At 37.1% G+C, this 27,474-nt stretch overlaps 1 protein-coding gene across 4 annotated transcripts; it reads left to right on the top strand.

The window, feature by feature from the left end:
• The first annotated feature begins 19,236 nt into the window (after window positions 1-19,236).
• Window positions 19,237-24,896, top strand: LOC107039451 (RNA 5'-monophosphate methyltransferase). Of its 4 annotated transcripts, XM_015259058.1 has the most exons (4): window positions 19,237-19,575; window positions 19,726-19,857; window positions 21,830-22,088; window positions 24,348-24,896. In XM_015259058.1, exons 3-4 carry the CDS (start codon window positions 21,909-21,911, stop codon window positions 24,894-24,896), a joined length of 729 nt encoding a protein of 242 aa, XP_015114544.1. In that variant the 5' UTR covers window positions 19,237-19,575; window positions 19,726-19,857; window positions 21,830-21,908. The 4 variants fall into 4 exon arrangements, with proteins under 4 accessions (XP_015114544.1, XP_015114546.1, XP_015114543.1 ...); XM_015259060.1 differs by lacking the exon at window positions 19,726-19,857 and having other exon boundaries at window positions 21,879-22,088; XM_015259057.1 differs by lacking the exon at window positions 19,726-19,857.
• The last annotated feature ends 2,578 nt before the right edge of the window (window positions 24,897-27,474 follow it).

Here is a 27,474-nt window from a genome sequence, read left to right as displayed (position 1 = left end):
AGTGATTTATTGAAGAATAAGAGAGAAAAATCTCATTCACATCAACTGATGCCTACGATAGAGTAAATTTTTCAGCTGCAAGTTAAGAAACTCACAATTTAAAAATGTTGATATCTCCGTTATAATAGTAAAATAGGATACAAAATCCCTTGACTGAGGTTTCGGATGGTTAAAAAAACGATAGAAATTGTGGGACAACCAATTTTTGAAAAAATTCGAAAATTGGAAAAACTAATCCATTGATTAAAATTTAATTAATGGCGATTGATAGGGTCATCCAGTCATTAGTAAACAATTGAGGAAAAACTTTTTTGCATATGTACCATCGAGCACTAAAGTTCGTGAACAGCCTGAACTTGCATTCTATGTATTCTATTTACGAACTTTAGTGCTCGACTGTACACACCGACACGTACGGGCGAGGTCTAATATAACACAAAAAATCCAAAGTTTAAATTCGAACCATTACAAAGCTTCCATTCGGAAACAAAAGATGATATACCCCAATGATGACGAATTGATGATGCAACCACCTCCGTCAATCAAATACTTGACTAAAATTCTCAAAAGTTATCATTGAACCCTCAGCCCATTATTTCCAATTCTCTCTCCTCCGATCTTCGGCTACGATTGCCTCAAGTCTCTACTTAGCGCAACATCAGCAGATCGCCTGCATATCCCCGTACTATGGTGGCGCAATGTACCACTGCCAGGTGAGGTTTCGTCGTCTCACCTCGACCGTTTCTCTCCCCGGACATTTCCTGACATTGCATTCACGTTGGATTTCATTCTTAACTGCGAAATACGAGAAAATAAAAATGAGAAAATGTTTTTTCTCACTCATTTCAATCGCCTTCTCTCACTCTGCCGTCCCTGAGAGCTGGAGACGTAAAAAAGGTTCGAAAACTTGACACCGAGCGTGTATTATGAGGAGAATATTTCGCAATAGGATCAACCATGTATTAGTCTTCGTTTCGCTTCTCATTTTTATGTATTGCTTCACTTTTTTGCTTCGTTCTTCTCTTTGTCCTCTTTATCCTTCTTTTCGTCGTCTTTCTTTCTCTCCGTCAAATACCCTGCTGAGGCCCCCGAGCGACGTATAGACTCGAGTACGCAACGAAAATGAGGCAATCGTACGCGACTTTTGCACGATATCGACATGCGATATGAACTCGATTTCGTTGAGAAAACGTGGAATTGTAATGAACTGTGGCTTATTCTAATAAATTCATGTTCTATGGATAATCGATTCGGATTATTTGGTGCTATTGGATGGATTTATTGTCTTGCGACACTTAGGATTGACTGAACCACGACAAAAGTCACAGATTTCTTCATTTTTTTTACGACTCGCATGCAAATCACGGCCAACGGAAGTTTGGTTTTATTTTACATATTTCAGGAGATGTTCTCGCAAAAAGTTCGGAGGTTTACTGAGTGAACGTCAGGAATGGACGGTAGAATGATTAATTCGGTAATGAAATAGTAGAAAGGGAACATATTGTTGGAATATAATATCTTCAGAAGTGAGAGGCTGAGAGGAGTAAATTGAGAGATTTGTTTTTGTAGGGAATTCGGTGTTCTACAAAAAATTTCCTGATATTCTTCGTTAAACCTACTTGTTTTGCTTCTTCAGGCAATTGCGACATAATCTCTACTTCAACTTGAACCAGACTTTTTAATGATTTTTCGAATGCCTCTGAAAATGAAAGGTTCAACGAACCTCATTCTTTTTCGTATGAAATTTTAAACAGCTTAAAGAAAAATTGTTTCTTTATATTCTCCTTTAAACTCTCTACTTCCAGTGATTTTTTTTTATTGTTTCTTCCAGTGATATTTATGGAACAGACTTATTGAAATATATATTAATTCAAAACCTTTTTTCTACCAATATCTTGAAAGAGGAAAGAACTAAAAATATTGACTGGGATTTTTTGGAGAAAATCTTACGGAATTCAGAAACGGTTTCAATATTTTTTCTAAATCCGTTATCGTTTCTAAGGAAATGTTGGTTGATACATTCCACGAGACAAGCAGATGAACCCAAAACCGATATTCTACTCCACAAAATGTCCTTGACTTACAATTTTACAAGTCATATCTACTTTATGCTAAGCTGTTCGAAGAGTCAATTCAAAGTAGTTGCAATAATTCACCTATCATCTACATCCTTCGTGACCCAGTTACCGCATTCGAGCCTCAACCTCACAAGCAACCAAATAATAATAAAAAAAATGGAAGAATTGAAATATTGTGACCATCGGTTTATCTCTGTCAAGGTTATCCGCAGACAAAAAATTACTATTCCGTTTTATTGACAACGAAACGTGGAATAGATTTTGTAACTGGTTAAATTTAGCGTCAACAGGAAGACCCGGAGAGGAAAACCGAATGATAAATCGTGAATCAACAGTCAAGTTATTGTGATATGTGGTAGAGCTTCGACTCTTGAAATAAATATCCTAAAATAAAAATTCCGTATACCGCTCGCCGACATCGTGACAAAAAATATTGTTCAATACTCGGCCGCGAAAAACTTTTTTGCCTCATATGAATACAGGACGAGCCAAAAGTGAGTCGAGATACGCGGTAGCGTATCGGTTAACCCTAGTCTGGCCACCAACCGCGACCGCGCGATTTTGGTCATAGCACCTCCTCGGGAATTCACCGCCGTGTTATTTAAGCTTTAGCGGTGCCGGATTCACTCTACACTGCCCGGGCGCGTTTAGCGAGTTTCTGGCAACGTCGCGCCATGGGCAATTTCATTTAACATGGGGAAAAATAATTCATCTGTTCGAAATGATTTGTTTTCGTGTCACGGGACCTGAGAAACCCCAGAAATTGGCGCTTTTCAGGTCCCTCGACACGAAAATTAATGTACATACCTCGCCATGGAAAACATATCACCCACCCCCACGTGCTTGCCATCCTCGCCTTCGACTCGGAAGGCAATCTTGCACGTGGGGGAGGGTGATCTGTTTTCCAAAGCTCGGGCATGTAATGTACTATTTCTTTAGAACTCGGTAAGTATTACAAAAAATAGGATATGTTCCACGTACGTGCGAACAAGTGGAACTTTACGTATTAGTAACAGAATAGTATATTTCGATACGAGTGAGTAAAAGTGTTTTTTTCACACACTTGCACGGAAAGTTCGTACTTTCCTCCCGCTCATCAGGGAGCAAAATACGAACTTTCCTTTGCAGGCGTGTTAAAAAATAGCATGTGCACCTCGGGCGGGAAAACATGACTCTCCGCCCTTGATGCACAATATACTATTGTGATACCTGTCTGAAAAGTTCACTTTTCGAAACCGTTTAGTGTGCGTAAAGTGCTTGTTTTATGCACGGCATACGTAAAGTTCAGAGGTCGTGCGTAAAGTAAATTCACACAACCTTCAACACAGCGTGATGAAAAAAATTTTCTAGTGAATATGAATTGACAATCATATGAGCTAGAAAAGTTTTTTTAGGTCGTATAACGAACAATAGTTTTTGTCATAACGGCTGTAAGCAGCGATTAATCGCTGCCTTACGGCCGCAATGACAAAAAAGGAATTTTCTGCACATGCGTGCAAAAAAGTGAAACTTCACGCACTAGTCATAATAGACAATTTTTTGAAAAAAAATTTTTGTTGGAAAAATAAAAAAAAATTTAATATTTAAATCTATAGTCAAATCCACATGTAGTCCGGTCAGAAGTATTGTCGAAGATATTACTACTTTAAGGTGTTTCGTACGAAAAAGGTAAATAACGACATTCATCTGGAATTCATATAGAATGTTTAGAATCACAATTGAATTATGTATGAATTTTTTCAGATTTCCTTTTCACGTTATTAACGATTGAAGTCGCTTCTTATACATGGGCTCTTATGGAGATTTTTAACCTGTTTAGCACGGAACTGCGTTACCATCCAAGCTGATAATATAGTTTTATGCTAAGTAGAAAAATCTCCATAAGAGCCCATGTATAAGAAACGACTTCAATCGTTAATAACTTGAAAAGGAAATCTGAAAAAATTTTAGGACAATTCATGGATAATTCAATTGCGATTGTACACATTTTATATGAATTTCAGGTGAATATCATTATTTACCTTCTTCGCACGAAACACCTTAAGAACCGTATATCTTAGAACTGCTATTAAAAAGTCGATCGATTATGGAATTTATAGTTTAAATCTGAAGAAAGACCCCGAAAATAAAATTTACACGACCGGATGTTACAACACATACATTGATGATATTGGAACACATAACAGTTGTGGGTATCAAGAAAGAGGCGGGGAGAATTGCGTCACGCTGGCAGACACTGAGAGACCAAGCCAAGGACTGAAATCGATTCGATCATCCGCAAAAACGAAGGCCTGTGATAAAATAATCGCCAAATTGAACACTACTCGAAAAAAGGGACGGGAATAAATACTCCACCGAGGTCAAACGCCCCTCGATTTTGAATTTCCAAATCGATTGAATTGAACCATTATTTTATTCATTTTTCTCTTCATTTTGAATGTACTTGAATAGGCTTGCGCAAATGTAAACACGTCAAACACGAGTGAGAGACATCACGTGACTATAATTAAACGACTTCACAACGGAGCACAACGTTATCGAAACATATTGCGTCGGACTGCGAGCGATAAGTCCATATGGAGATTGAGGAAAAAGAGAACAATTGGATGAGGACATCTGTCTGGGATGGGAGGATATTCCCATGAATTTTGTAATAATTTATTGGAGTTTTGGGAGAGGCCGCAACCGAGAGACGAAGTCAAGAGTTGGCAGATGATGTCATTAGGTTTTTCTCTGCGTCTAATTCTATCGCTGAGTTATTATTTTTTATGGCGTTTTCGAGATCACGCGGCAGAGTTATTAGCTGGTAAATTTCCATGACTCCATTGTTAATAGAAAATATATAAAATTATGAGGATAATTATGTGTTCAACAGCGAATTACCATTCGTCACGGTAAAATAAGCAACGTAGAGATGAATCCAAGAGTTTTCGGACGACTATTTCGTTAATGTCTTAGCAATGAAAAGGTTCAAACAAATATATTAGTTTTTTTTTCTGCAGCGAATTCCGAGGAGCTACTCGCTCCACTATCAAGTGACACCATGGTCATGAAATGAAGTCGATTTTAGATGATTTCAGTGATTTCGGTGATTTAGAGCGTCACGGGAGGTGATTTCATGATTTCGAATAATTTCATTAATTCGAAATTAGTGATTTTAGAAAAATAAAGTTAATAAATAATAGAGGCGGGGCAAAACGGGTTGTGTCAATTTATGAAAATGAAAACGGGCAATGATAACTGGCAAAAAATAACGAATTTGTTTGATTTTACTCCGACAATCGTGAGCTAATGACGATGAAAAGCGGTCCATTTTACCATTTTACTATGGCAGTGAGTACGGCAGTTATTATCATCCTTGGCAGGCGTGTCAATCTGAAAATCACGAATTACTTGCAGGGTTAGCACTACGCCAGTGCGCCGCTGATTTCGGTGATTTAATTGATTTCAGACGATTTCACGTGATTTCGGAGATGATTTCGAAAATGATTCCGGAGAGCTGAAATCATTTGATTTTAATGATTTCACGTGATTTCGGAATGATTTAATACCAGAGTGGCGCCATGATTTCCGGAGTGAGTCGCCCCTCGGCGAACTCTGTACATTATAAAAAGATCTCCTAACATTTAGACATATTTGCAAAATCACTCTCGAATAGTAAATATCGAGAGATATAATTTTTCCACTAAAAACCCTCAACATTTTTATCGGAATCTATAATTCCCCGTTTATCCATAGGAAATGAATAAGTACACTTGAATCATTTCACCGTTTTGGAAGTTGAAAATCTAAACGCATTCAAATTATCATAGTTATAAAAATCTTTGGATTTATCCTGTTATAACACAAGACACCAGAACCAGAACTGTCGGTATTGGTAAAGGCCGGACAATTTAGCCACGCTCACAATCCCCTTAATTCCTTCCTCCTTTAATATTTTTCTAACCGAGATGATCCGAAGGGGCTTGAGAAGATCACAAACATCCCGGAAGTCTCGTCATCCGTTTTGATTCTACATACTCCGACATCCGGTGAATTGCTCAGTCCAACTTTTTTTTTCTTATGTATTCAATGGCTCCCGAGTCAATTCTCCACCGTCATTGTCAATGTATTTCCGCTTCCTGGGGACTGAGGAAACTGGAAAATGGGATGGAATAAATTTCAAGCAATAATCGTAAAAGTATGCAGTAGGGAGGAAAATCAAGGTGAGGAAAGAGATTTTACAACCGAGTAAATAAAGAACTCTGGGGGCAACTAGGGTTCGGGTCAAAAGAGGGGGATTGGTCAACTCAAATAAATACAGATGGGATAAGGCCTGCAATTACATGGGGGGGAAGGCCATTTGCGGATTTCAAAAACGATTTAGCGTTAATTCGGATTATCAATGAAGGAATGTGATAATATAACAAACTCTGAGTACACTGAGAAAAAAAAATTATTTTTGCCAAATATCCGTTTATTTCAGAGAAGTATTTATGTTTTCATCATGTTGTGCGAAAAAGTAACTTTCAAAACGTCCTTTTGTACACATTGTAATGAAAAATATCGTTCGATACTCATGGGAAAAGTGTTTTTTGGGTCATGGAATTATATCACTCATCTTCGACTCGTGCTATAAACCTCACACGAGCCAAAAAACACTGTTCCGCACTCGTATCGAAATATACTATTTTGACACAGTTGCTACGTTCACCTCGTGCCGAAAGTTAGTGATGCCGCGAGACGCGAAAGAAACGAGACAAACGAGACGAGAGACATAACGAGACGAGACGAGAAGAGTCATTCAAGTCAATGACAGAAACGAGACGAGACGAGAACAGCCGGTCGAGAACGAGAGAAATGAGAAGCGAGACGAGAGTCGAGAGAGTCTCCCCCTCTCTGCCCCTTTGTGTATTTGTTTCCGTTCAAATTGAATTATAGAGATGAGACGAGAGAATCTCCCAATTCTCGACGAGACGAGAGAAGAAACTGCTCGATACGAGACGGGACGAGAGAATGGTGTCCTGATAACGAGACGAGACGAGATGAGAAACTGCATCTTCTCGTCTCGTCTCGTCTCGCGGCATCACAGCGAAAAGTGCCTTCTCGTTTACTCGTAAACGAAAAGTAAACGAAAAGTTTCATTTGTAAACGAAAAAAGCACAATTCGCCCACTCGCTGAACGTAACATCATTATCAAAAAATATTCCTCGATTCACTCGTATCGAAATATACTATTTTCTACTCAACAGCAAATTTCAGCAAAATATTTGCATCTTTAGTGTATAAATTTCCCATAGACTGAAAATTTTTGTGAGGGAACGCTCATTAGCGCGCCTACTGACGGTTTAAACAGAGTTTATAAACGATGCAATAACCGTGACACTAATTTTATACTATAATATTCAGCGATTTTCCGTGCAGAATCATCGTGTTACATTTGAAAATTCAATGTCATTTACAAATGTTGAATCCATTATGCCAAATATTAAAACTGCATTTATATTTATACTTATTGCACATGATGTGTATATTACTTCCCCCTGCAATGGGGCTATGTGTCCTATATGCAGAAATTGATAATAATAATAATAATAATAATAATAATAATAATAATAATAGTGTTTGAGGTGAAAACGCGAAGGCGCATTGCACAGCTCCAAGGTAAAATTGATGAGGCTAGGAAGCAGGCGTCGCATATTCAGTGTGTGATTGACTTCATTATCGGTGGTAAGCCTTTTACGGCGCGCATTCGTAAAATATCCGCGAATTTGCGCTACCACCATCACACACTGAATAAAGCAGTCCTCCTCTTGATTAAGGAGAGGTTTGTTGACAGGGTGCGCGTTCTGGGGACAATGAAGCGGTCTCTGGAACAGCGGTTGCGTCGGGTGGTAGACAATTCCATCTTCCATTCCGATCCCAGTCGCTGGTTCGAGCCGCCTGCGCCGGATAAGATGCCTTCAGTTGAGCGAGTTGAAGAGTTCTGGGGAGATCTGTATGGTCAAGTCCCTAATCTCATGGTGGAGACTCCAGCCCTTCGGGAATTTCGCATGTTTTGTCAAAAACATCGTCGGCAGCGCGAGTCACCCAGAAGGAGGTTCGATCTGCTTTGCGAGGTATGAAGAACCACGCCGCTCTGGGTCCTGGCAGTATTAACGCCTTTTGGTGGAAGAGGTTTACCTCTGTGCATGTCCATCCGGCTCGGATATTCACGGCGTTCCTCGACGGTAGTGAGTCTGTTCCTGAGTGGTTGGTGGAAGGGAGGACTGTGCTGATCCCGAAGAAGGGAGACTTGATTGAACCGGTGAATTATCGGCCGATCACGTGTCTGAATACACTATATAAGCTCTGCACCGGTATCTTGAATGAGCGTATCCTCCATGATATACAGTCAGTGTAGCAGCAGATTCACGAACAACGAGGAGCGAAGAGGGGACTGTCAGGTCGCAAAGAAGGTTTACTAGTCGATCGCTGCGTATTGTGCGATTCGTTGCAGTACCATCGCAATCTGTCGGTGGCCTGGGTCGACTTTCATGCTTCTTGAATGCCTTGCGGTAGAAGACAACATAGTGAGATGCATTAAAGATCTTGCGCCTTTCTGGAGGACGCGCTTGACTATAACATCTGGTGAGGGGAAGCTGACTTCAGGATTGGTGCAATTCAGGAGAGGAGTTTTCCAGGGTGACACCCTGAGTCCTCTTCTGTTCTGCATCTCACTGATGCCGCTCTCTGTTGCGCTGCGTTGTGTTGGGGGATATCAAGCTGGAAGACCTGGCGATAGGAGGCACCAGGTTAGCCATGTATTTTACATAGTGATGCCGCGAGACATTTCACCAGACATCACGAGATAATACTTTGGAGAGATTGACTCGGTCTCAGTGAACACGCAAATTTTTGGTCTCATCTCCGTCTAGAAATACGCAGTATCGGCTTCTCTCGTGATGACTTCGAGTCGATTTATCTCATCTCGGTTTCCAGTTTTTCGCATTTTTTTATATGTAGAAAACCGATACGAGACAAACCGAGACAAAAACCGAGACTTTACATTAAAAAACACAAAAAACTTGAGATGAGTGCAAAGATTTTCGTGTTAATGGAGACCGAGATCATCTCTTCAAAGTTTTGTCTCGTAAAGTGTCTCGCGGCATCACTAATTTTACATGGATGATCTGAAGTTATTCACCTCAGGAGAATGACAGCTCAAGCTTCTGTTTGACGTTATCGCAGTGTATTCACGTGAGGTTGGCATGAGATTTGGGTTGAACATGTGCGCCGTTTTCCATCTAAAGACGGGCGAAGTCAGTGACGAGATGGGTGATCTTCAGCTTGTGGATGGAAGCGTCATACATCATCTCTTGGCGCCGAAGAGTCATATCAATATCTTGGCTTCAATCAGCGTTCCGCAGTGGACGCTGAGGCAGTCAAGGAGACTCTTTGCGGAGAGTACCGGCGGCGGCTGCGGAAAGTTTGGAAATCCGAATTTTCCGGGAAGAATAAAGTCGCCGCGTCGAACATGTTCGCTGTCCCGATGCTTCTCTACTTCTTTGGAGTTCTCAAATGGAGTAGAGGTGAACTGAAGCAGCTGGACAGAGATACCGGCAAGCTGATGAATATCCACAGAAATCTCCATCCACGCTCTTCGAGTCCGCGGTTATATTTTCCGCAGGAGTGGGGGACGAGGACTTCTCAGTTTGGAGGCTCTATATGATCGTCTAGTCCTCGGTTTAGCTTGTGACGTTACGAATGGTTTGGATCCGCACTTGGAGTTCGTGCATGATCATGAGCTGTTTGGGGTTCAAGCCTTCCTATATAAAGCAACAGATACCGCAGTGGCGTCCCTCGGTTTGGAATTTCGTCGTGGCCGAGATGGTCAGTTGGCTGGTGATTCATTAGCCATCATGACCAAATCTCGGCGTAGAGAGACCATCAAGGCGGCGGAGCAGTCCACCTTGTTCGGCCAGCGCGTTGATAGGCCCATGCATGGCGTATTCTTCTGCCATGTGGAAGGGCAGGGTCTCTGCGTCCAGCTGACATTTTCTTTCTTGAAGTCAGCTGGCTTGATGTTCCAAACTGAGGATTCCATTTGCGCCTGCCAGGATGGTGTGGTAAACAGCCTAGTCTATCGAAGTCATGTTATGGGGTTGCAAGTTCCAGACATTTGATGTCGGACTTGCAAGCAGTCCCCGGAAACTCTGATGCATCTTTTATCGGCTTGCCCGACATATGCCATCACGAGTTATATCCATCGACATAATGCGACTTTGAGTGTACAGTATTTCCATCTGCGGCACTCTTATGGGATAGACAGAACTGCTGCCGTATGCTCCACGAGATATTGAGTCCATTGTCGTGAACGAGAGGTGTAAGATTTACTGGAACTTCTCGTTTACAGCTGTCAGGCCAATCGTTGCGACGAAATCTGACATCGTCCTCTTCGATTTTGATGACAAAATCATCTATGTCACTGACTTCTCAGCTCCGGCTGAGAGCAACATCACAATGAAAGAAGAGGAGAAATGGCTCAAATACCAATCACTCCTGTTTGAGCTACGTTAAATAAACAGAGGATTTAAAGTGAAGTTGGTTGTCCTTATCATTGGCTCTCTTGGGGGAATGAAAGAGTCATTCATATCTGCGCTTAAAACCATCCCGACCTGTAGGCGTCAAGCCTTCAGTTTGGCTGGCCAGATGCAGAAGGCAGTCATCCTCGGGTCCCTCCGTCTACTTAGGCAGCATGATTCTGGACTGCAATAGAGCTCACCCTCTGGTTAGAGGGGGCACTATTGCAGAGCAATTAGGAAGTGTTTGCATCGCTTAGCTTGCTGGGCGGTCTTCGAGGTGAACTCGGAACCCTCGAGGATCGTTCAGCGATCTCATTTACAAGAAAAAAAAAAAAATGTCAGTCCATCAACAGTTGTGCAAACAATACAAGTTTTCAGATCCAGAAATTTATAACTCATCTTATCCTCAGATGGAAAGAAGCTAACCGGTGACGACTTAGCATAGTGGGTTAGGTCATTGATTCACAAGCGAAAGGTCCCGGGATCAAATCCCGGCTTTGACGAGGTGGAATCAGACCAAAGTCTTGATCAGTCGAATGGTAAAAGCCGATTAGATTATATGTGAAAAAGGATTGATTTACTAATGTTGAGTGAAAGTCGGAAAAGTACTTTCTCTAAGAAAACTATAATGTATTTTCATGATAAAGTATTCTTTAGTTGATGCTCTAAAACACAATTCCCATAGCACTAGATATTGGATTCCATCATAATTACGGTAAATCTGGCACGTCAATCTGCAAGACATCACGTGAGAGCAATTAAAATCATTGTACGTGGAAACTTGATGGAGTTGAAGGTGTGAGATCTTTGTGTGCGATGTGATAATGTGTGGAAGAGCTGAAGAAGGATTAGGAATCGAAAGAATTATCAAATTTCCGTTCATTCCACAATATGGAATCCTCCAGATTGTTCTAGTGCATTACACTGTTGAAAAATTTTGTCTGAATTTTCCGTGCCAAATTTCGGAAATTTTTATCGTGTTCTAATTCCGCTGAAATTTGAGGATATCTTGTCATTAAAAATTCAGAATTTTGTGGAAAAATCAAACAGAACTGTAAATTTCAGTTCCATTTTTCCGTGAAAATGAATAGAAAACCAGAAAATTCTGATAAATATGTTCTTGAATTTTCAGGACAGTGACACTAAGTGTGATTTAGGGGGAAAAAATCATGAAATTTCAGATTTCATTGACAATTTCTTCAATTCTGATTTCAACCAACCAGAGTGCGGTATTCGGGATCACGTGACACGTTTCACACTGATAATTTCCCCGGCTGCAGGGAAATTATCAGTCTTATAATTTTCTTGTAGCCTGTCAATTGTTTTCTACGAATTTGACAGATGTTCCTCACATTTTGGTGAAATGTGTCCTGCAACTCCGAACACCGCAGCCTGATTGGCGAAAATCAGAATTGAAGAAATTGTCCTCCGAATACCCCTTGACCATCAGATATTTCCCTCAAGCTTCCCTGCAAACAAACAAAAGTGTCAAGTTTTGCAGAAAACTTGACACTTTTAGCCTGCAAAACTTGACACTTTCGTTTGTTTACAACGAAGCTATCGGGAAATATTCCGATAATTTTGAAGGTCTCGGGGTATTATAACTGAAAATTCAATGCAATTTGACATTGAATATTCATATTAGATTGGAAATTCAAATAAATTAAGAAATTCTTATCTTTATGCCCCTTAAAATTCTGGAATTTTACTGAAAGTTCAGTGAAACCTGAAATTTCAGGATTTTTACTTCCGAATGGAAGTATTGCAATCCTTCGATTTTCACATTCTATAATTTTGATTGGAAATGATGTAGAATGGTCTGAAACATAAAAATACGAAGTTTGGCGACCATGTCTGTATGTGACCACGTCCACCGCCACCTTCCCGGTGGTCATTTAAAAAAAAAAAGAGTAATTAAGTGGCTAAAGTAATTCCAAACAATCTGAAATTGTGTCAAATTATAGGTCCTAATGAGGACTAGCTCTGTGCAAAATTTCCGCCCGATCGAGCTGATAGTTTTTGAGAAAAAGCGATTCATTTTTAAATAGTTTTCCGCAAATATCTTCAAAACTAGTGGGCCGATTTCGATTTATTTTTTTGAAACTATTCGTTTCGACGCCTTCTATCTAAATCAATCAAAACATATATACCCATTCATACAAAGTTCTCGAGATATTCCCGTTTTTCCGTTTTTTCACAAAAAAAACACTTTTAAACACTCGAGCTTGTGCAAAAATGGAGATATCAACTTGAAATTTGGACAGAAAATATACCCGCTCATACGCGTTGCGTACGTATGAGTCCTACTTCATAGGGCTTAATGTATATCAGTTGTAGTGAATAGTGTTATATTAGATTTCTGAAGTTAATATCAAGTTTTCCGAAGGAAACGTTTCAGGAATGTATTGTATTTTTTAAATATAAATTCATCCATTGTAACGTTTTTTTATTTTTTTATGCCAATCTATTCGGTGTATGGTGTCGTTAGATTTTTTGTAAGTGATAATAGCATACATTGAAGATATTACGATAATAGTATATTATATTATATTCTATACTATACTATATTATAAAATATAATGTACATAAAAAAAATTAAATAATAAACTGATAACAATAATAACATACATTGAGTATACGATATTGTGCTATATTACATATACCATTATATACACATAATGTATTATAATATAGTATAGTATGGAATATAATATAATATTATCGTAATATCTTTCATGTATGAAAAATCTAATGACACAATATACGCCGAATAGATTGGCTTCAAAAAACGTTACACTGGATTTTTATTAAAGGATTAAGGGGAGACTACTATGAGTTTTAAAAGTCGTGGGTTATGGAGTGAGATTTTTCATACGTTGCAGTTCGATTTGCAAAAAATTTCTTTTTCGCACTAATGCAGGGAGTGTTGTTCGTTTGCCCGAAAACGCTTAAAATTCTAAAAACAGCCCAGGGCCTCCAATTTTTGAGCTACAAAAAATGTTTTTGTTTTTTCAAAATTTTCGGAAAAATGTGTGGAACAACAATTATGAGCCAGTTTTTTGGAATTCGACTCTTACACAGCTGATTTCAGTTTTTTTCATATAAAAAAATTCACTATTTGTGTAAAAAAAATACAAAAAAAGCAAATTTAGCCATGTAAGAGGCGAATTAAAAAAAAATAGCTCGTAATTGTTATTCCACACATTTTTCAGAAAATTTTGAAAAAAAAAAATATTTTGTAGCTCAAAAATTGGAGGCCCTGGACTGTTTTTGGCATTTTAAGCGTTTTCGGGCAAACGAACAATAAAAAAAATCTGTTTTTGCACTAATTATTCGTTTTCAGATCTATGTAATCGATCTTCAATGTATGAAAAGTCTCACTCCAATAACCCACGACTTTTAAAACTAATAGTAGTCTCCCTTAATAAAGGACATCGCAGTCAGTGTCACTGTTCTGAAAATTGGTAGTCAACTGTCAATAAAATTTCATTTTTGTTCTACCAGTGTAGATGGGTCACTTCCACCAATTTTCCCAGTCAGGTAAGGTAATTCCAAGGTTCAGTACGAATGTCAACAAAGAGATCAACGGATTTCTACAACCCAGGCAAGCCTTAGGAGACAAATTCCCGTTTAAACTCTCAGGTAAGTAGCGAGGGGCAATTTGAGAGCTGATAAATCCGGAAAGGATGGATTTTCAACAAGTAAAATACGAATGTCAATGGGCCAGATGTTGGGGTCACCTTGAGGATAGGATATCTCCAGCCAGGCACCCCGGAAGTGATTGGGGGCTTCCCTATTTACAGATGTACAGCGGAAAAAGGTTTGACCGTTTTCTTTTTCGAAACGTTTGAGGCGCTTTCTGTCGTATTGGGGAGTTGTGTTTGCTCTCCTACGATTTTATCGCGTTTAGGGCTGGTGTTTATTTGTGGTTTTCAAGTGGGAGGAGAAACGAAAGTCAATCGGGGGTTACAATAGCAACTCAACCAGGTTTCCTTCTATTTGGAATTTATAAGCAGGAAAGTTGGGAATCTTTTGTTCTGATCTACATCGTTTTGTTATACTTTCTCTCCTCCCTTGTTAGTTTTGTTTTTATCACCATTTTTTCCTTATTTGATCAAAGTTGATTGGAGTGAATAAACCTTGAATTTTTTCCTCGTAAATGTAGAACAAATGAGCTAGTTGAGGTGTGTGGGAGAATGCATGAAATTCTGTGTTAGTTTCCTCAATATTCGCATCAGATGGTTGACTGAGGTGATGAAATAATGTAGCGTGGTTTCGTCGGTAAAGATAATGTTATCGTGGGGAAAAAGTTGTTAATCTAGAGGTTGATCATTGTTTAATCATCCGGGGTAATTCAGTCCCGAAATCCATCAGATCATGAATCTTTTTTTTGTGAGGATTAGTAAAAGAGAATGAGAATTCAGAAAAATTTTACTGGAAAGGGGTTTTCTGGTTGAAGAATATTTTGCGAGATGAATGACGAAAATATTAAGTCATGAACGAAGAATTTCACAGTCGTCATATCCGAGAGCTTCAAAATGATCGGGTATTCCCCGATAGTTGCAAACAAACGGGAGTGTTAAGTTCTTCAGACTGAATAATCCCAAGCGCTTGCGCGAGGATTAGGTTTTCGCTAATTATTGGTATGGATTAGTACCTTCGAAAATTAAATTTTGTTGAGGCTTCTTATGTAACTGCCTTATCATTCAAAAGGCCTAGAAATTTTTTTTTCAATTTTTTTTCAAATTTTATTACGTCCACAACGTTAACTTTTGAGTTTTGTGAGTATTTGACAAAATTTCGCGTTTCAGCAGAGGTCAATTTTTTTCGGGTTTTCCATTCTTTTGATGGAGCATGGTGTCAATTAGCTAACGTCATCGGAAATGCTTTAAAATCGCCAAATATGTAGACAACACCTCGATTGGAGTTTTTTTTATTTATTCACCCAGTCACTATTTTTACAAAACATATTAAAAAATCAGACTGAGACTGGGGTTCGTTCTATAAATAAATAAAAAATTTCAAATTTTGTTTTAAAAATTTTTTCCCAATTTTGAAAAAAAAACCTCTCCCAAAAATTGCGCCACAAACGAACGATAAATACTTAATTTTTTTTGTACTAATTATTCGTTTTTAGGCATATACAATCGATCTTTAATCTATGAAAAATCTCACTCCAGGAGCCCGTGACTTAAAATCAGGCTGTGTTCGTACTACTATATAATTGTGTTATTTTTTAGATCATTTTCCACATCACCTAATGGGAGAAGTTAATAACAGAGAATCTACAAATCTGTGAGAATTTCTCGAACTTTGGATTTTCAAGATTTATACGAGTCATTTACATATTAACTGATTTAGGAAATATTTGTTTTCCGCGAATAACTGAGTTTTGTGGTCACAGAAGGAGGAATCCCCAGTCTGTTCAAATATCTGAATAAATACAGAATGTGGCGAAAAAATCGATGACGTGGTAACGCAGAATCATATTCAATATTTGTCTCGTTTATTCAGAGTCTGACAGCAGGCGTATACCTCATTGTTACACAGCTCCTTTCGTTATCTCTTGTGTGGCCTCAAGAGTACGTGACTCGGTAACATCTGTCGAGGCATTTGGCTCATTTTTCGTGATGAAATAAGGGAGAAGAAAGCGATGCCGCACGCGACTGTTGAGGAACAGGAATTTGTTTTTTCTTTATGCAGGCATGGCCTAGGAGCAGAGGGCACCTGCCCTGTGGAGATGCCTGCACTCCAGGTGCAGTCTCTCATTACCTCCGCGGAGCGGGATGCAGGAGCGCGTGCTCCATTCGAATTTCTTTCGTTGAAATTCCTCAATTTTCAGGTTTTTGTAGGCTTGAAATATTATTGTTCTCTTTGTATTGAGGGAGATGGAGGGTCTAAAAAATGAGGAAAATTCAGGAAGCGTTTGCACCATCTGGGGAAAAAGAACATCAATGGTGTTGTTCTTTACGGATATCCAAGTACTTTAGATATTTTTGCTCCCGATCTTTGTAATCGTTGAAATTTAAGTTTTGGATTTTTTACGGTACGTGGGTGTATGTATGTACGTATGTAACAAAGTTTTTCTTCAATTGTTCACTAATGAATGGACGGAATTGACTCTTTTTTTATGGAGATATTATAATTCGTCGATTAGTTTTTTAATTTTTGCTTTTTTTTTTAAAGCGGTTGTCTCATGATAACTAAAAATAATGTTCTGAATTGCTTGGATGATGGCTTAAAAAATTTGTTCCGATGGCCTTTTGACCCAGTTCGAAGATGAAGGCGATAGCAATAATCGCTATTTTGATATATTTGAAAATTTGCAAACATTTTGTATTCTCTGAAGATCAGAATTCGGGGGATATCTTTAAATATCATGTTTCAAAATAAAATGTTTGTTTTAATGCCATTAAGTCGAAATTAAAAAATTATTACGGTAGCTACATTGGTTGACTTGATTACCTTGATTGTTGAAAATTTCAAATTTTTCATGAATTTCCCTGAAAGTGAGATTTCTGATGGTTTCTTCAGATGTGATGTTTCAAATTCATTCAAGTATGTATAAATAAAACTTTTCTATTAATATTTTATCGAAGAGCTGAGGGGAGAGTGTATAGAAGAAAGGGATAATAAGAATAATGATGATGATAGCACTTAACTAAGTTGAAAATCTTACAACATTACTTTAAAAAAGTTCTTATTCAATTCAATAAAATGAAATAAACAATGAATTATAGACGATAGAAGGAAATGATGTGCAAAATAACCATTCGGAAGCAAATTAGTAATTTATTAGCAAAAATAACTACACGGAGAGAAATTTTTTAGAAAAATTCTAGTGTTAGCACGGGAAAAGAGGCGCAAAGTGACGGCCAGGAAAAAATTCCAGTGCCGGCACTAGAAATTTCATTGGGGAAAACGTGAATTTTTCCCCGCATTTCTGTGAAAATTTCACAGAAATCCTCAGAATTTTTACCTTAACAGAACTAGAATTTTTCACAACTGGTGGATTGTGATTTTTTCCATTACTCGTACTAGAATTTTTCTAGAAAATTTCTCTCCGTGTATATACTATATGCAATACAAGAGCAATTTCCCACTTGCTTCTCCAGTAAAATGCTTTTTTTACTTTTGTAGTCAAAGATCAGAGCTTTCATGTCCCGATATTTTACAATGACTTATTTAAATCCCGATATCAAACTGTTAGAAATTTGAAAATTTGAAAGTTCAATTTTCGAGGAAGATTGATGAAATAATTTAAAAAGTGCAATTTTTGAAGATTACGAGCATTTTCTATTAATAGTTTACAACAAATCAATTTTCCACTGTGAAAATCATTCGTTCGAAATTGTAACAAATTTATTTATCTTCAGAATTTTACCAAAAATCTGTTTTATGCATAAAAATATAAGATTTCTAAAGATTTAAACAATTTCAATTATACATTTTAATGGAATTGAAATGTATAATTATAAATTGAAATTATAATGTCAATTTATAAACAACGAATGTTTAAAAAATAACAATTCTGTGCAAAACTAATTTGAATGATGCTGAATATTCATAACTTTTTTTCAAATTTTTCTTGCGCAGTTCAATTGACAAATTTGATGATGGAAAATGGTTGAATCTATAGTGTGATTTGGTACTTTCCTTTTATAAAAGGGATTTAACCAGTAAGGAATAACAACAACAACCACATCGATAGTGTGATCTGTACCAAACTGTAAAAGATACCTTTCGGATATTCTTAACACATTTTTTATTTACATTTTAATGAACTAAACAAAAATTAATAAAAGATTTTTTTGCAGAACATCGATGACTTTTATTTAAATTTCCCTACACGGAGAAAAATATTCAATAAAAATGACGTATCTTTTCCGTAATTTCGGAGCGAAATGTAGTTGTAGGAAATTTTACGGAACTGTCGCGGAATTTTTCCTGATCGTTCCGTAATTTTTACCTGAATCTCCTGTGAAAAATTACGGTACCGTCACTTAAATTTTCTGAGTCGATTCCATAATCGGTGAGCGAATTGTGAGTTCCGTAATTTTTACTGAACATTTCTCTTCGGGTAAACTGTTTTTCAGTATGAACATTATGTTGTTAAGAATCAGTGAATCACTGAATTATTCAACTCCACACCATTGCACGGTGAATCCCCGTGCTGTATTTCCCCGCTCCAATCTTCCTACAATGCCCATCACGAAGAAAGACCGAAACTAACCCGCGAAAGAATTTCCAATGTATCCCTCCGTTTTCCAATAGAATAAATCAATCAAAGAGGATGAGATAAATTGAGATCCTGTTCCTGTGGGTCATTGGCAAATCCCGCGATCTCAGTAAAGATCTCAACGATTTCTAAAGTTCACCGTGACCCCAAGGACCGTCATCGAAGGCCAGACGTAATCTGGGTCGCGGACACTAGCGAATTATCCTTCCGCTCTTGGCAAATTCTCTCCATCTCTCTCACCCCCATTTCCCCCCTTTTCGCTTCTCCTTCGTTGCAAGGTGTTCTGTCGCAATAAAAGTGAGTATTCGAGTGACTCCCAGAGGGCACCAGCCTCTGAGCACTTCTGAATGCCACAGCATAACGGCTCAATGCTGTGTTGTCGCAACAAAGTTGAAACCACGTGCTCTTTCCTTCCCCCTTGCTACCATCTCAACGAAAATTAGTTTTTGTAATTTCCAATTCTTTGTCATTTTTGTATTGCCCCAGTTACTGACACAAGGAGAAGATTTTTTTTAGTACTAAATCGTTCGAAATAATCATTTAGTTTTCCTTTTATTTACATTTTTATTTTTTTATTTTCATAGTTAACGAAAAGATAATATTTCATATATATGTAAAGAAAATCTTTTGTATACTGTGCAATCTGATACTCGATGGAACGTCGAGTCCCTTTTGGTGCCGGTAACTGACACCCTTCAGGCCCACTTTCTGACAGGTAAACAACCACCGATGATAGTAATATTAGAGAAAAATAAGAACGAAGAATAAAAAAAGACAGATCATTTTCAAAAATAGGTATTAATAGGAACGGTTTTTCCCTCATTCATCAATAAACTAAAAAGATATCGTGTGGATATTCTGACAGGTTAGGTTGCTGTCAAATACGAGTTAGAAGCCGGGTCATCTGAAATCGGGGGGTATCCGAACAGTTAACACTACACTGTTATTACCCGTAAAGACTTCACAGCTGATTATTTCGTATTATTTGTACATTAAGGTGAGGTGAATGTCCCAGTAGCTAAACGTGTAGATGGAACGTCATAACTTTTGATGGGCAAAAAAGAATTCTGTTAATGGACTTCCAAAGTGTGGTATTAAATAATAATTTACAGGAGTCAGGAAATACGTTGAGTGTTCAAGAAAGTTTAACTACTGGGAGAGAGTCAAGTACTGGGCCATTCGCCTGAGTTGAATCCAAAAAATATTTTCAATTGACTCGTGTTTGTTGTTTCATTGTGGATTAATTGTAAACAAGTGGGAAATTGCTGGTGTATTAATTTAGTATAGTTTTTTTTGCTAATAAATTAGCAATATGCTTCTGAATGATCATTTTGCATATCATCTGCTTCTATAGTATATAATTCATCGTTTCATATCATTTTCTGAAATTCAATGAAATTTCTTCTTTAATCAATTGTGTCATATTTTTAATTTAGTTTTATTTTTTCGTGTTATTTGAGGAAATTTCAAATATGAAATAATATATATCTATATCACCGATTTATTCGATGAAAGTAAAATCGCAGTAGGTTGTTTTAATGGTAATTGGATCAATTCATAACATTTCTTTTTTTTTATTTAAATAATCCATGGAAGTAAATTTTCCAAAAGATGGAAAATCAACAACTTTTGAATGCTATGAGAATCATTTCCGACATTCCTTTATAAATCGAATGGAAGAATGAGGTTATCTATATCATGGAATGAATTTGAAATTAATATTTTCAGCTACCATTGAATGAATTTTGAGCATGATATTCAAAGATATTCTCGGAATTGTAATTGTTGAAAAAAAATTTTTAAATTACTCTAAAAATCAAAACAACGATTACAGCTATCGCCTCCATCTTCCAACTCGTTCAAAGAGACATTCAAAGAATTTTTTAAAGCCATCATTCAATGAATTCAGATTTTTTTTTTTGAGTTATGCTAGGACAACCGATTTTTTAAAATCCAAAATTGAAAAATATAATGTATGAATGAAATTTCAATTCATGTTGATGTATAAGGCTCAATAATACCTTTGAATTACATTTGAAAAGATTCAATTACCTCCATTTATTATCGAACAATTGAAGGAAAAGTTTGTCGCATGCATACATGCCGAGAGGGTCTAAAAATAGCATATTCGGACTTTTTGGATCATAATGGGTTGATATAACACAAAAAATCCGAAATTTAAATTTGAGCGATTACAATGCTTCCATTCGGAAGCAAAAATGCAGTTCACGTTTAGATAATTTGCCTACACTGAGAGATAAACGAACAAGTTCTTAAACAAGTCTTGTTTCGACTAACAAAATCGTTAGTTGAAAATTGCTACAAAAGAAATTGTTTAAAAAAGAAAGACAGTGCCTTCTCAGGAAAAATATCATATTTATATGAGAAATATTTTGTGTCTACTAGATTCCTATCATATCATTATTATTATTTCATTTAAGGATTCATTTCTTGTCCGTGATTACCGAGCAGCCAAAATGAAAAACTATTGTCCCTTGTTTCGCATAAAATGAACATTTTTCGTGAGCAAAATACGTATGGGAGTTCGAATAATAAAGAAGTAGTGAATAGAATACAATTTATTTGAAACTACTGTTGGCATAAAAAGAGTATATTATATTACTAGTGCGTAAAGTTCCACTTTTTCACACGCACGTGTAACACATCCATTTTTTGTGCTACCTACCGACTTCATTGTTTGGAACGGTAGTGAGGCTACCATTCCAAACTACCTGTGATAGTTTTTGTGAACTTTATGCACGCCGTGCGGAAAACAACCGCTTTACGCACACTAAATCGTTTCGAAAAGTGCACTTTTGAGGCAGGTATCACAACAAGTCGTTTTTTGATAATTTAAAAGAAACAATTCTTTTGGCACAAGTAAGACTTGTTTGAGAACTCTGTCGTTTTTCTCTCATTGTAGAGTTTCTGGGAAATTTGGCTTCGCTATCCATTAGAACATATTTAAGGTGTCAGGTACTAGAGCAGTGTCTAGCTCATGCTGTGTCGTTTGCGAAGAGAACAGACAGATGAGAATAGAATAGAAGAATGGCGGAAGGTAAAAAGGACGAAGACCGAGAGCCAGGGACTAGTCGTCACGGAAATTTCATAAATTACTACAAGTTTCATCCTGCTGACGAGCGTGTGCGACAACTTCCGCGAGGCGTGTGGCAGTTGAGAAACAGCGACCGGAAATACAGTGCTCTAGACGTCGGCTGCAATGCTGGGGTAAGTTACCGTGGGTGTTTTTGAATGTATGTGTAGCTCTACCACACGCGGAAGCAGCTGCCGGACGTTTGGGATGGAATTAAAGGGCGGGGGAAAAAGGGAAAACGAGACGCCTTTCGGTAAATTTAGACCTCATGAGTTATTGGGCCTTTCTCTGACTCTGTTATTTTATTTCGTTTGGGGTTTTTCGGAGATGAGTCTTTTGGAGTTTTGAGACACGCACGCGTCGCAGAGCGTGCCGGAATGCGTCTGGAGAGCCGGATAATTTTCGGGGTATAAATAAATGGGGAAGCACTTGACAATGATGGGGAAGGAGATAGATGGCAGACGGGTCTTCCCTGTTTTTGGAAATAAGTGAAGTGAAAGGTCTCGAAGGAAATTGGAGAGTATTTGTTTACAAAGATTCAGGTTTTTGAGAAATGGGAAACACGCTCCTGCACGCACCTGCTTCTGTGCGGGGAATTGAGTTTTCATTGAATAAGGGATTGACGTGGTGATTTTGGAATTTCTGCGTGCCTCCTACACTGAGAGAAAAACGAACAGGTTCACAAACAAGTGTTGTTTGGGCCAATAAAATCGTTAGTTGAAAATTACCAAAAAAATAATTGCTTGGTTCGAATTTGAAAGTCTCAAACATGAATAATTGCACTGCTTTCGGCGGATCATTCATACAAGACGGTGCCTTTTCAGGATAAATTATTAATGTCATATCCAACTATTACGACCTTTCCACTTTCTTTGTCATGTTCACTATTTTGATCCTCTTTGCTGCTTGACATTTATGTTAACCTGGACTGTATTATAATTCTTACATTTATTACCTAGTGCGAATATATAAACTGCGATGCGTTTATTATTTCCACACCATTTAAGAGTCCTGTAATTGGCTTCGGTTGTCTTCACTTGAATAAACAAATGAATAAATAAATAAAAATATTTTTAATGGAGTGAAGTTTCAAGGAATATTTCGTATTTTCACATTTTTATTTAGATATGAGAAGAAGTATCATGAAATATTTTGTCCCTAAGTTACAAGGTTGCTGTCATATCATTATTATTATTTTATTTAAAAATTAATTTTTTGTCTGTGATTATTGAATAGCCGAAATAACAAACTACTATCCCTCGCATCATATAAAATGAGCATTTGCTATGTGAAATATACGTACGGGAGAGACGAACAATGAAGAAGTATAGCGCTAGAAAATACATTTCTTGCTTGCACAGAAAATGAAAATTATTCTAAAAAACTAAATTTTTTTTTTGCAATAAAAATTTTCAATCTCGGCGCATGCTTCGCATGTTTGGCACAAAAAAGCCTTTGATTAACGAACAATTTTTTTGGCACAAGTAAGGGGTTTAGATTGATTAGCGGGGACATATAAACATTAATAAACTCTGAAAGCAGTTTGATTCTAGAATTCAGAACTTGGGTTCTTGCACGGAGAAAAAAATTCCTGAAGTCCAAGGCAGAAATTTCCAATGCTGGTACGGGAATTTTTTCGGGTCCGTCGAAATGAAACTATTTTACCGTGGTGGCACAGTAATTTTTCTTAAATTTTTTTCTCCGTGGGGCGTAAAAACGTTCTCGTTCTTGAATTGATTATTTTTCTGCTTCTCAAATTCATTCAGTCATGTTTATAAATCCTTTGTTATTCAAAGTATACCACCTGAAGTCTTGACTCAATTAATATTGAATTATAAATGAATGCTCAATTATTCCAGAATTTTATCCCTTTCGATTGCTCTTATTTTAAGAATATCCATACGGAGAGAAATATTCAGTAAAAATTACATATCTTTTCCGTAATTTCAGAGTGAAATGCGGTTGTAGGAAATTTTAGGGAACTGTCACGGAATTTTTCCGGAACGTTCCGGAATTTTTATCTTAATTTCCTGTGAAAAATTACGATACCGGCACTTAAATTTTCTGAATTGATTCCGTAATCGGTGAGTGAATTGTGAGTTCCGTAATTTTTACTGAATATTTCTCTCTGTGCAAGTACTTTGGCTATTGTTTCTCCAGTGAAATGCTTCTCTACTCCTGTAGTCGAAAATCAGAACTTTTTATTTTATTTATTCCTACTTGAACGTAACTCGTCATCGAAAGCTTCATTTGATCGTTTCAGGTAAAGTTACTAAATTCACAGTTTACGATCTCATATGTCGACTCGAACTATTTTACCATTTCTCTAGTGATTTTTATTTCATGGATATGTTGATGAAAAAATGTCAACAAATATTCTCGTTTATTTCTAGGAATTGACAATCGAACTCCACAAAGTTCTTAAAGAACAATTACCAATCGAAACTGATGTTCAAGTACTCGGAATTGACCTGGATCCCATTTTAATCGAAAGAGCGCGTGAAACTTGCTCCAATCCCTCCATAAATTTCGAGTGTCTCGATTTTTTCTCTGAAGACAGAGAAATGGTGTTATCTGATTACTTGAAGAAGCTGAAGAGGACAGAATTTGATGTCGTCTTCTGTTTTTCAATTACGATGTGGATTCATCTTAATCATGGAGATGAAGGGCTCGTGAAGTTTTTGGAGGACATTTGTAAAGTGACAAAAGTGCTTGTGATAGAACCGCAACCATGGAAGTGCTATAGGAACGCATCGCGGAGAATGAGGCGGAGCGGTGAAGAGGACTTTCCACTTATAAATAAGTTGAAGTTGACTGGAGAGATGGAAAAACATGTAGAGAGGATTGTTTGTGGGGAAAAGCACGGCTTTCACCAGATTATCACCACTGGGGATAATAATTGGGGCAGGAAAATTCTCATTTTCGAGAGAAAAGAATTGTAAAATCAAATTTTTGTATTCAATAAAATCTATTTCATAATAATTGTATGTTTATTTTCCCAATTATAGCCATGAATATCAGTAGTGAAGTGGTTAAACGGTCTCAGTCAATTCCATCCTAGCGCCAGTTCCCGATGAATATTTCAAATTCTAAAGGAGTTGGCAAAATTTTCATAAAAATCTTTTTTGTAAAAAAAATGAAGACTATTGAAAAAGATCTTTCAAAAATTTCGCTATCTTTCTTAAATTCCGAATTATTCAACAAAAACTCAACTGGGAGCTAAGTCGACTTAAACCGATTGACCACTTCACTACTGATATATCATTATTATTTGATCCTGATTTTCTGTCTTTCGATTTCCCGAATGACTGATTAATTTTCTATAGAAATGAAAATTGTTGAATTAAGAACATGTCCTGTTTATGAGTCAATAGTGGAGTGGTAAAACGTACCAGCGCTTGTTCGATATGAAATTATTTTTTCATCGTAGAGCTAAAAGGCACAAAAGCCATCTTTAAAGGCTATGCGAGACCTATGTTCGAAGTGATGCGTTGTGCACGGCCATTGTGATGAAGAAAGTGGTCCGATACTTGTCTCCAACAAGTGCTACGAACCTCCCCGAAATAAAAACCTGCTCTTCTAAACTCACATCAAAATATAGTAACTTGATACTTTCTTCACGGATAGAATTAAAAATGATTTGTTACTTTGGGAACATAATAATTATTAATATGAGAAACAGAATGCGGGACGATCCCCACCGCAGTCGAAAATTTAGTATTTAACATAATTTATGGCACGCTGTGCAACAAGTCGAGTTTATCGCACGCTGCGCTTCATGCAGCGTAGACCACTCGGGCATAAACTTCATTTTCAACGAATGTGAATACAGACCTCGCCTTCGGCTCGGCCTGTAAACTTCACATTCGTCGAAATAGTTATTTTGGACCGTGTGATGAATGCCATTTTTCGTCAGAAGGCCCATAAATTGCGATCAAACCGAGCGAAGCGAGGTTAGAATCGCGGTTTACCGGGTCTTCTCACGAAAACGAAATTTGTGCCCTTATACTCTAATGTACTATAATTTGAGAACAAATGAAAAACTACGACGTGCTGGATGAAAAATTACTCCTAAACATAGTAAAAATTGAGAATCGGTATAGTAGAACATGGTAGCACAAAAGTAAAATTTGAATAGACTCTAGTACAATTTAGGAGAATAAACGTGATTTTTTAATTCGTCGGTTAAAAAATATTCCCCCCCCCTGTTTCCAAAATTTTAAATCGCAAAGAAAAAACAATTAAAATAGTAAAAATGTATACGATTTGAGTAATTTCTCGTCGTTCAATGGCAACAATTGGTGAAAAAAGCGTTTTTAACAGCAAGAATTACTATGTTAAATCGTTAAAAATGAATTTCCCATCGCAAACATTCGGCTAAAATGCATCAAATTTTAAAGTTTTTCCGGTATGGTCCTCGATTATTATGCTCACATAGTAATTTTTACTTCCATATTCTCTTCGTGTTAAAAAATAGTTTGATTCCGAGATACGCACATAATTAGTAAAAATTTAGGTAGGTTGTTAGTCGCTTGTTACGCTCGCTCCCATTATGGGTGTGTTGGTTGGGGGTGGGCTGAAGAGGGTGTGACCCATTACGGCATGAACCGATAACTTCCCGACCAATCCCTTTTTTTTGTACATTAGAAAAGAACGCAAATCCTGGAAGTTCCATATACATAACTGAGCAACTACTGCCGTGACGATTTCATTCAACATCTAATCATGAACATCTAACATGCATATGATTCAAAATTCAAGTGAATGTTCTAGAACACGAATAGAATGGAATTAAATATAAAAATAAATATATAGTCTTGCAATAAATTCCCATGAAAATTATAATATAAAATTATTTTTGTTTCATCATTCACATTCCAAAATTGATCCAAAAAAAACATCCATGAGAATATCCGGATGAAACTGTACTATTTTTACCATGCAAATTTACACGGAAATTATCGGAAAAAAGTGGTAAAATTGGAATTTCAGTATGAGAAAATAACAATAGTTTGATGCTGTAAAATTCTGATAACCTCGGTATAATGTATTGTAAAATTACGGCAGGTGAGTATAGTAAATTTACAAGACGAAATGATAAAGTTCCTTTTCCCGTGTGGTAATTTTACAATATTTTTGTATGCGAATATTCATCTTTTGTTGGAAAAAATTCTTATACGATACCTGAAAGAAAGTGTTGTAATTTTACCACACTAGGTGTAAATAAAAATTTCAATATTTTTGTTAGAATTTCGGGTCAAATTTTTTTAACAGTGCAGCGTCAAGTTACATGAAGAGCCATCGATTACATTCCTTTGGATTCCACTTTTAGAAAATCCAGTGTAACGATTTTTGAAGCCTCTATTCCGCTTATTAAATAATGTATTTTGATGTCTATGTATATTTTTTAATGTACTGTCATCTTTTTTTTACAGTAATTGTAAAAAAAGAAAAATTAATTTCTTACTGTAATAAAAATGTATAACATAGTATATATGTATAAATCATATAATATATGCT

The sequence above is a fragment of the Diachasma alloeum genome, unplaced genomic scaffold (genome assembly GCF_001412515.2).
Source record: "Diachasma alloeum isolate Michigan unplaced genomic scaffold, Dall2.0 Dall_scaffold_00300, whole genome shotgun sequence".
Classification (NCBI taxonomy): domain Eukaryota; kingdom Metazoa; phylum Arthropoda; class Insecta; order Hymenoptera; family Braconidae; genus Diachasma; species Diachasma alloeum.
This window is presented reverse-complemented; position numbering and strand designations above follow the sequence as displayed.